The sequence below is a fragment of the Chiloscyllium plagiosum genome, chromosome 30 (genome assembly GCF_004010195.1).
Source record: "Chiloscyllium plagiosum isolate BGI_BamShark_2017 chromosome 30, ASM401019v2, whole genome shotgun sequence".
NCBI classification, from domain to species: domain Eukaryota; kingdom Metazoa; phylum Chordata; class Chondrichthyes; order Orectolobiformes; family Hemiscylliidae; genus Chiloscyllium; species Chiloscyllium plagiosum.
Genome location: NC_057739.1, coordinates 40,125,607 through 40,136,386, shown reverse-complemented (window position 1 = coordinate 40,136,386; position 10,780 = coordinate 40,125,607). Strand labels below are relative to the sequence as shown.

General features: G+C 42.2%; 1 protein-coding gene across 5 annotated transcripts; it reads left to right on the top strand.

Moving 5' to 3' along the window:
* Positions 1–204: 204 nt before the first annotated feature.
* Positions 205–10,379, top strand: LOC122564944. Of its 5 annotated transcripts, none has more exons than XM_043720465.1 (5): positions 205–713; positions 1,595–1,662; positions 1,851–2,384; positions 3,108–3,290; positions 7,266–10,379. In XM_043720465.1, the coding sequence occupies exons 3-5, from the start codon at positions 1,925–1,927 to the stop codon at positions 8,474–8,476; spliced, it is 1,854 nt and encodes a 617-aa protein (XP_043576400.1). In that variant the 5' UTR covers positions 205–713; positions 1,595–1,662; positions 1,851–1,924; the 3' UTR covers positions 8,477–10,379. The 5 variants fall into 5 exon arrangements, with proteins under 5 accessions (XP_043576400.1, XP_043576399.1, XP_043576398.1 ...); XM_043720464.1 differs by having other exon boundaries at positions 206–713; positions 1,549–1,662; XM_043720463.1 differs by having other exon boundaries at positions 206–713; positions 1,536–1,662.
* Positions 10,380–10,780: the final 401 nt, after the last annotated feature.

The following is a 10,780-nucleotide window of genomic DNA, read 5'->3' as shown; positions in this document are numbered from 1 at the left end:
AAGGATCCAATCTATTGAAACAAAATCTTCCCCAACTCTGAATATGTGGTGAAGTTTCATGTTCTTTTGTGACTGTAATTCCTTCACTTTGGTCAGACATAGTTCACTGGCATGCTCTGATCTTTTGTCTATTCTCTGTGCTTCTGTAGTGTGTACCATTGTGGGCAGAAATATAGATTGCTCAGCTACAGTTAAAGTTCGCAGTTTTTCTTCTGTGGTGATTTTTTTTTCATCGAACTGTGCAAATTCTTTCCAATGTGAGTGGGTGTTCGCAAGTTTTGAGATTTCTGGTCAGACCATCTGTGAGTAACTGCAGCAGTGATTAATTCATCAAGCTGTGCTGTGACAAATTCTTTTAAATGCATCCCAAGACATGACCATCTTTCCCATCAATTGGTAATGCAGTAGAATTACCTTAGTGTGTGAGCTTACCCAGGGAAGCGATGTCCCCTGCAGATAGAAGCACATACACTACTGCTCATGCAGAGGAAACAGAGTATCCATGGTTACAGAAGCCAGATCAACACATATCTGTAGAAACGAGCTTTTATGCGGCATAATTTGTGAGTTGGATTACTTTGTCCTTCAGAGTTTGCCGAAAGTCTCAAAGTCTCCGATACCATCTTGGTGTGCCAGCGATGAGGTGGTAGTCCCCAGCTTCTTCCAGATTTTCCCGATGCCACAGTCCATGTGAGAAACAGGAAACATGAATTGTAAGTGGATCCATGGAGATGCCCAATTTATAAATTCATTACACTAACTAAAATTGAATAGCATAGAGTTATACAGCATGGAAACAGGCTCTTTGGTCCATGTCAAATGTTTATCTTATGCCGACTACAGGGACTTCAAATCATTAAATGCAATAATTTCTATGTTTCTGTCATTTGCTTTAATTACTCAAGCTTATTTACTGTCTTTAAACCTACCAAAATACTTGTCAGAAATGTTTAATCCTGACTTTGAGATCCATTCTGCCCATACGGCACAGTGTTCTCCAGTAGCAGGTAAGATGCTGATTCTGGAAAGATGAGACTCTAACTGGGAGAGGTGCTCCATTTTCCATCGGCAGGGTGCGCAAAGCTCTTGTGGGGTGCACAGGCTCAGGCTCTGAAATCCACTGTACAAAAGTTTCTCGATATCATCTCCCTGCTGCCTCTTCCCAGTGTTTTGTTTTTACAGCAGTCATGAACAATTAACAGTTCAGACATGTTATGACAGACAGGTGGGACTTGAATTCAGGCCTTCTGGCCTAGACGTAGGGGCACTACCTCTGCACCACAGGATCAATGATTATATACTCAATTCATCACAAATGTCTAAATTTCAATTCTGAAGAAGAGTCATTAGCTTCAAAACATCAACTTTATTTCTCTCTCCACAGATGCTGCCAGAGCTGCTGAGTTTCTCCAGTATTTGTTTTTATTTAAGTAACTGAATCTGTCCTCTTCAATCAGATACAAAATCCTTTTCGTGTCCCTCAGATTCTTGCAAATGCAACCTTGTGGCTAATCTCTTGTGATGATTTATGTAAGATGTTTCCTCCAGTGTCATTGTCCACACTTTCTGTTTGGGCCTTATTCTTTACTTCAAGCTGTGAAGGCAGGATCCCATGTACAGAAGCATCCAGCAATGTATTTGTCTGCACCACCATACCAAACGGTAAGCACAGCTATGAAAAATGAAATTATTTTCTGAAAATCATACCATAATTCTAATGAATTGAGTGCATTTTCTTCAGACTGCACATTCAAATTTTATGAAATACATTTAGAAAATGTTCATAAATGTTAGCTCTTTTCAAACACCAGCTAAAAGTTGCATTATTTTTTAAATCTTTTATCTTTCAGCTTCATTCTATCCCCCCGATTTAAAACTCCTCATTTTCACAGTGCTGAGTGGGTTTCAGTCAATCAACAATACAATGCTCAACAGTTCAAACCTGAACTCTGTGACCAACCTGACAATATCCAACAGTGATATTGCCAGCATTGAACAAGGAGCTTTTAATTCTTTCCTCCACCTCACTGTCCTGAATCTAAATGATAACAAACTCTCAGTGATCGATGCTGCTTGGTTTTTCAATGCTGCCAGCTTGATTAGCCTTTCCCTGGCCAGAAACAGAATTCAGGCGATTGGATTAGATACCCTGTCCCATTTCTCCAATCTGATTGAACTTGACCTCTCTCAGAATCAGATCAGCACAATAGCTGACTGGAGTCTCCGTGGAAATGGGAACATCTCTGTTCTGAACCTCTCCAACAATAAGCTGGTTTTCCTGACAGAACAGGCTTTGGCAGGGCCGAAGTTCCAGAAGATCCGTCTTCACACCAATCCTTGGAGTTGTTTGTGTGAACATGCAGATTGGATGTCCTTTCTGAGAGGTAACTTTTTAAATTAACTATGTTATACTGACTCTCACTAAACAGAAACTGTTCTGATGAAGGGTCACTAGACGTGAAACATTAATGCTACTTTTCCCTCTCCAGACCTGAGTTTCTCTGATGCTTTCTGTTTACATTTGCAAACTGGCTTAGGAATGTTTTAAAATTTAATTTCATACACTGAAAATGATACAATTTCTCAGGCTCAGCAAAGAACAATGATGTACCACTATGTCACTGAATGAATAGTCAATATGTAATGCAATCTTCATAACACTGTCTCTCTCCTGTCCTTCCTGCTATTTAATTTGACTTTTTCTGTCCTCACTCCTTCATGTTTTTCTGCCTTCCACTCTACAGAATTTTTTAACTTTCTAGGTGCTTCTCAATGAGCTTTTGACGCCTTCTCCCAGAATTCAAGATTTTTGGAAGGCTCTACACATCAAGTACTTTTGTATGTTAATGTTGTGTTGATTTTCATTGGAGATTGTAAGAAGAGAATGTTGCGAATGCATGGGAAAATCATGGAATATATATCATGAAAGGTGGTCACGTCATTGGAGCCTTGAACTTTGAATTGTCGTGTAAATTGTTTTCAAATGTCATTCACGGTTTTATATCCATCTTGTGCATATCCAAAGTTATTAAAGTTTACATTTCACAACAACCCTGCATTGATTGAAAATGGGTCTCTTTGAACAATTGTACTATGTCTATTTCCAGATCTCATGAATAGCTCTGTGTTGGTGAATGGATATTCTGTTACTTGTAATGATCCCCCCCACTTGAAGGGAATCCCTGTCTGGAATGCATCTGATTTTGCCTGCTCAGTGACCATGAGCACAGCCTGGCCTAACCAACACACACAACCTCAGCTACTCCTCCCAGTGCTACTGGGGCTCCTGGGTACGTTCAAGCAGATTTTTGTTGTGCATGTAATATGTTGTTTATGTAATATTGAGAAAACAAATAAGCTCTAGGTAAATGTGAAAGGTGGTTGTGGTTTTTTGGAAAGAGAAGATTTCTCAGCATTTATGTATTGCTGCTACAAGGGTCATTTTTGTCAAAGATTTTTGTCTCTTGCATATTGGGACAATTTGCCAGAAATGTAATGGGCAAACAAAATTCATATTGTATTAGAGACTAGTACTGAAGCATTGGCTAGTTGACGTGGTGTATACATTGCCAAATAGACTGCATCAGTTAGTGATGACTGACAGTTCACTGTCGCGCTGACAACACCTTTACCAAAAAAAATCAAAGGACTGCGGATGCTGGAAATCAAAAACAAAAACAGAAGTTGATGGGGAATCTCAGCAGGTCTGGCAGAATCTGTGGAGAGAGAAAGCAGAGCTAATTTTTAGGATCCAGTGATCCTCCAGAATTGATTGCAGCAAGGATATATGCCAAAGATGGGTTGGGGAGAGGGAGGAGCAATCATAGAATGACAGAATCCCTACAGTGTGGATCATCATCCCAGACCCACACTCCTTCCCTATCCCTGTGACCCTGCATTTCCCAAGGCTAACCCACCTAGCTTGGACATCCCTGGACACCATGACCAATTCAGCATAGCCAATCCACCTAATCTGCACACCTTTGGACTGAGAGGGGAAGCTGAAACACCTGGAGGAAGCCCATATATACGCTGGGAGAATGTGCAAACTCTACACAGACAGTCGCCCTAGATCGGAATTGAGCTTGGGTCCCTGGCGCGGTAAGGCAGCAGTGCAAACCACTGAGCTACCATGCCACCTTGATAGGTAGAGATGGGGCCCAGAGGGAGAGAGAACGTGTAAAGGTCAGTCTGGGAGAATGAGTAGCTGCTAATTGGGCTATTAGTATTTGGGATTTGTGGCATCAGCCTATGTGATGACAAGGCCTTGTGTGTGGGGATTCGGATTAGGACATAGGAGAAGGTGCTCAGGCTCTAAAATTATTGAACTCTATTTTAGAGTCCTGAAGTCTGCAGGGTTCCAAGTGGAAAATGAGCTGATGTTCTTCCAGCTTGTGCTGAGCTTTACTGGAGCACTGCAGCAAGCTTGGGACAGAGGTGTTGGCCAAGGTGGTGTATTGAAGTGGCAGGAAACCAGAAGCTCAGGGTCATTTTTGTGGACAGAATAGAAGTGTTCTGCAGAGCGGTTGCTCAGTCTGCATTTTGTTTCCCAGTGGAGAGCAGACCACATTATGAGCAGTGGACTAGATTGAGTGAAGTGCAGGTAAATTGCTGCTTTGTCTGGAAGGTGTGTCTGGAACCTTGGCTACTGAGGATGGAGGAAGTAAATGGGTGGGTGTTACACCCTCTGCGGTTGCAGGGGAAGGTGCCATGGTTACATGGTAGCACCCTTACCAATTGTTGACTTGCCAACCAATCAGCAGTCTCCTCCCACTCGGTGCAATTGATGTTTCCCCTTTCCTTTGGGAATTGAGAATTTTTCTTATGAATTGTTCTGACAAGTGCAAGGTGAAGGGCTTTGACAAAATCTGTCTTTTTTACCCAGCAATACACAAGTACTGTGCTACTAAATAATGCTCTTCCAGCAGGATTTCCACTGGAGATAATGGATGTGGATGGTTCTGCTCTGTACTTCCTGCGGAGAGGATATCACCAAATCAGTCTCCAGGCCAAGTAGCTGGTCTGAATCAAAGCCACAGCCTGCTTGTTAAAACTAATGCCAATGCTTCTGAGCTTGGAATAAATGCTCATTACACCCAACAGTGTAGATGAAGGGGACAGGCTGGGTCAGCGTGATAATCAACATTCACTCCCTGTACATTTATCACTTCGTTATGATACTTACTGTACTTACAGCACCTTCACTATATAGGGAGACTGGGAAGCAATACATATGATCCTGGTGTTGACTGTGAGCATGTCTGCAACTGGTAAGGACAAAGCAAATTACAAAGGAAATCCTGAAAGACATTTAAACTGCTCTTTCTCCTCCTCCACATGGCAATGAAACCTGTGGCTCTGTCTCCCATTGGAATATCTGCATATAATGATGTTTGGTGCTATGATATGATTCACATTTCTGCCCTTTTCCTTATACCCTCTGCTGCTAATTTGTTTCCCTGTATTCATTCATGGGATGAGGGCGTCACTGGCTAGGCCAGCATTTATTGCCCATCCCCAATTGCCCAGAGGGTCTGTAACCACATTACATGTAGGCCAGATCAGGTAAAGGATAGCAGTTTCCTTTCCTAAAGGATGTTAGTGAACCAGATGGGCTTTTTCCGACAATCAGCAGTGGATTCATAGTCTTCATTAGATTCTTAATTTCAAATTTTTATTGAATTCAAATTCCGCCATCTGCCATGGTAGGATTCGAGCCCAGGATCCAGTGCATTACCTGGGTCTCTGGATTAACAGTCCAGAGATAATAACGCTAGGCCATCACCTTCCCACTGCTTCATTTCCTTCCCTACCATTGCTGTGCATTGCTGATCCAATAGATACATAAACTGGAAAATTTGAGCAAAGGTCTCTTCTATCTGCAAAAGCCTGTGATTTAAATGAATGAGACTGGATGATATTAACCCAGTACCTACCGACACAGGATCTCAATTTCTCTTAGTGGGCCGGTGAAATGGGAATTCAAATACAAGAGCAGGAGATTATGATGGAGCCGTATATAGTATTAGTGAGGCCACAGCTGGAGGACAGTGTGTAGTCTTCATTGAATCCATACAGTGTGGAAATAGGGCCCTGGCCCAACCCTCTGAAGAGTAAACCACCCAGACCTATTGCCTGACTCTATGACTCTACATTTACCCCTGAGTAATGCACCTAACGTACACATCCCTGAACACTACGGGGCAATTTAGCATGGCCAGCTCACCTAACCTGCACATTTTTGGACTGTGGGAGTAATCCAGATCACCCGAAGGAAACCCATGCAGACACTGGGAGAATATGCAAACTCCACACAGACAATCACCCGAGGCTGGAATCGAACCAGGGTCCCTGGCGCTGAGAGGCAGCAGTGCTAACCACTAACAGTGCATACCACCCATGTTTGCTGCACTATGAAAAGGATGCAAGTATACACGAGAGGATGCAGAAGAGATTCGCCTGGGCTAGAATGTTTCAGCAATGACGAGAGACTACATAGGCTGGGGTTATTTTCCTTAGAGTAGAGAAGGCTGACTGAGTTGTGAAATGTGAAAGGCATAGACAGGGAGAAACTTTTATACTTACTAGAGTATTCAGTCCCAGGGACATGGTTTTAAGATAAGGAGCAGGAGGTTTAGAAGGAAGTTGAATGTCTGGAACACATTGCCTGAATGGTGGGATTGAAGAACTATTTAGATGAAGACTTGTAACACCATAGTGTACAAAATTACAGAACCAAGTGCTGGAAAATGGGATTAGAATAGTTACATAAATGTTTGATGACTGGCACAGACATGATGGGCTGAAGGGCCTCTTTCTGTGCTGTTAAAAACTGTCTGACTCTAAACGAGGAGTTTACACTGGTGGTGTTAGGATGAGTTTACGACTGGGGGCGCTTAATGTGAATTTGATTCATTTCACCTCGTTTTACTTCGCTGTCTGGTTCCTTGATTTCCTTAGATCCCAAAGATCTATCACCCTCAGCCTTAAATATACGTGACTGAACAGGGACAGAGATGTGCAGATTATAATAGAGCCAGCGTCAGATCTCCATGCAGTCACCATATGCTGATAAACCAGTAACACCAAATACACCAGGGTGTTGGAGGAGAAAGTACAGCTGCTTTTCCTTTGGAATTTTCGCAAGTTAGACAACTTGTGTTTTCCTGGCAAGGTGAAAGAGGGTCTTTTATATCAGGCAGTCAACTCTGAGCTAGTCAACTTTGCTTTGCTCCTGAATTGAATGTAATTGTGTTTCTGTTTAGGGCTGCTCATCTTGCTGCTGCTGTTGGTGTTTCTGTTGAAAAGGAAGCAAGGGAAGGAGCAGGTAAAACCAGACGGGCAAGGAACCAAGCAACAGGAAAAGCATCCTCAACACAAATCTGCCAAAGAGCATTTCTCAAAGGATCACCAGTCCACACCCAATATGGGAGCAGAAACCATTCATCCTGAGTTGTGTGCTGCCATGTTTAAGAAGCAACCGGTGACTGTATCAGGGGTTCAACGGTGTATGGAGCCTGCTCAGTTAGCAAAAGGTGATCAGGAAATTCCAAACACCACAAATGCATTGATCGTCCCATCACTTTCTGAGGATTGGGCGAGTTTTCCAAGCGACAGATTCGCTCAAAGTAATCGGGAAATGGAAAAACACAACAGCATCCCGTCACAAGGGAGCTCTGATCCATCACTGGCAGTCTTTATGGATCAGTCAGTAATAGCTCTGCATTCCAAATCAATAAGCAATTCAACAGCACTGGACAAAGTGTCCTGTCAGAACCTGGGAAGGACCGACGGAGCCAAGCAGGATAGGAATGGAAATGGCAAACCTGTAGGAATGATCCTACCACTGTACAAAATGTCAACTGGCAATGACACCATTTGTCATTATCTGAATTCTGATGAAGACTTGTCTTCAGTGACGAATGGGAGGCATAATGTATCAACATGTCCACGAGGAGCAGGCAGATTAATCCACGACGAAGCTGATAGGGTCCATGATTCAAGTGCCGGCCTCTCAAACAGTCTGACCGAAAGACAACCCAATGAGGAAAGTGGGACCACATCAAAAGATGGAAGCCAGGGAAATACTGGACATTCCAAAGGAAGAGTTATGGTTGAGAGAGGAGCAGAGCCAAGGGTGAAGACTGATGCGATTGGTCTGAAGAGTAAAAAACATTTTGGAGAAAATAACCAGTCCTCAATGATAGGGGAAGACATGTCAACAACGAAAGGGATGAGAAGAGGACAGCTCGGCTGTGAGACAGAGATTTTTCCAGGCACACGATGTGATGCTATGATACCAACCACACCAAACAGTGAGCAAACAGTGGGAACAAACTCCCCGACCAAAGAGAAACCCCTCCGGAGCAGTGAATACGGGTATGTCAATCTTTTGCATGAAATTGTGGAGAATCAAGGACGACGCACCAGAGAACGATGGAAGCAAACCACCAGATACAAAATAATGCACAAGTAATACCCTTCCAGAACATAGTTAATCATTTGAAATATTATCAATGCTCTAAGTCTAGTGGTAGCAACATGGAGAGTTTTTCCAATTGTGTCCTTGCATTGATATCCAATTATACGATGAAAGTCTTGAATACCAGGTGGCATCACGCACTTGGTGTGGGATGGGACACAAACAGCAGAAGCTTACGGAGAGTCCACTGAGAGGCCAACATCGAGGACATTAATGTAGCTCTTGCAGAGATGTTTCCTTACTCTTATGCAGTCTCACAAAAAAAACTTCAAATTTGGAAAAAAAAAAGTTTTGAAACGGCCAGTGTCGGCCAGCATTACTCCAGTGAAACTCACAGTAACATTGAGAATCTAGGCATCCCCAAACTAACACGGAAATCCAGAGTCACTGTCGTTGACTCAACACTTCTTTCCAGGCAGCGGTGTTGAGACATGGTCAAATGAGAATCTGTGAATTAATGAAAGCTTCTGCACTTGATATCATCTTGTCAGGGAAAGAGAAAACAACTTGAAAATATTACACTTTGTTTAATGTCTAACTGTCTTTGTAATGGCAAACTGAGCTCATAATTAGTTCTCAACACCCTCACTAGCCCTGAAAAGCTAATTTCAACATTTCCCATTATCGTATAAAAAGGATATACATTTTAATTTGTTAAACTTTGCTTATATCTATAGTTTAGTCTCTAATGATGGCAAAACAATAATTTATTTCTGTATTAGAAAACTTAAAATAAAAGTGAAGGACAATGTGTTTTTGAAATGTTTTGCTGTCTGAGAATAATGAACAGAATCAAAGACATTTTATGGAGCAGAAGCAGGCCACTCGGCCCATTTTGTATGCACAGGCTCTTCAAACCAGCATGTTTATCTAATGCCAAACCAGCATGATTATCTAACGCCTGCCTTTATTCTTATAACCTTGCACACTTCTTCAATCCAAATCATCATCCAATATTCAAAGTGACTGCAGGCATCAGCAAACCCAAGCCACCTTTTGGAATATACGGTGGATTTCCATGTAAGACTGATTGCGGGTCAGTGCTTCAAAGTTGGAACCATTGTGATCTTACCATGCATGAGCCCACATCTTCAGAAATGACAGAAATAAAATGGCTGCTCTAAATTTGCATGAACTCATTTTAAATGCAAAATCAGTGCCTTTTACTTCCGCCCTGCCCTTACAATGGAGGCAGCACCTGAGGTATGAGTATTGTGCCAAATAACCTCCATGTTCACTTCCATTGTCGACCAGTGGAACCAGGTGGTGGTTGTTAGCTTCTGTTTGTGTGGCATGATCAGACCTGTGCTCAGTCAGAATCCCCACACACACTAATACTCTTCAACAGAGAGTCACCATCCTTTAGTCAGAAAAGGGAACCTCCTCGTCATCTCCCTGTCTCAAGTCTGAGCATGCTGTGCCTATTTGAAATAGTGGAATAACTTGCCTAACTGAAGGTCACAGATATAATGACAAGGCAAGTGTCTTTCAGCATTTCAATGAGTGATGCGTCATTGCTTCTAAATGGAGCTGTCACTCACTTCAGGGCTTTGAACAATTGAATAGAGGTGCAATTATCTGAATTGTGCAAAAATGTATTGCAATCACAGATCATTGGGGATGTGCCTGTGAGTGAAGATGCTTTATCATAACATTAATAGTGAAATATCATGTTTGTTGAATAAACAGTGGGAATATAGATTTAAAATACAGCATTTACTTCAACTCAACAAATGTATTTGTTGAAACATCAGGTAGAAATGAATCTCAAATTACTTTCTTCTGTCATTTCCTCTCAATAACTGTTTGTCGTTCTAGTTCATATCACTTTTTATTTGCATTAGCTTTAGCTGTATCCCCTTCTATCTGAATAAATTACGTAAAATATGTATTTTCACTGATTTGACCTAGGTTTTCCTTTTACTCATTCACTATGTGGGCGCTTACTTTTGGAAATGTGGCATTGAAAACTGAAATAATAGATTCTGGGGAATGGATTGCTCAGTGTCCTTCTATCAATGGTAATTGAGATACAATCTGAACTGAGCTATACAGAGTGTGTGTGTCTCTCTCTCTCTCTCTCTCGTGCTCTTTCTCATGCTCTCTCTCTCTCTCTCTCTCTTGCTCGTGCTCTCTCTCTCTCTTTCTTGTGCCCTCTTTCTCGCTCTCTCTCTCTCTCTCTCTCTCTCTCTCTCTCTCTCTCTCTCTCTCTCTCTCTCTCTCACATGCTCTTCCCTCTCCCCGGTTGCACAGAATCTCGGGATGAGCCAGCATCTCCATAAATTTGCATGGCTCTTG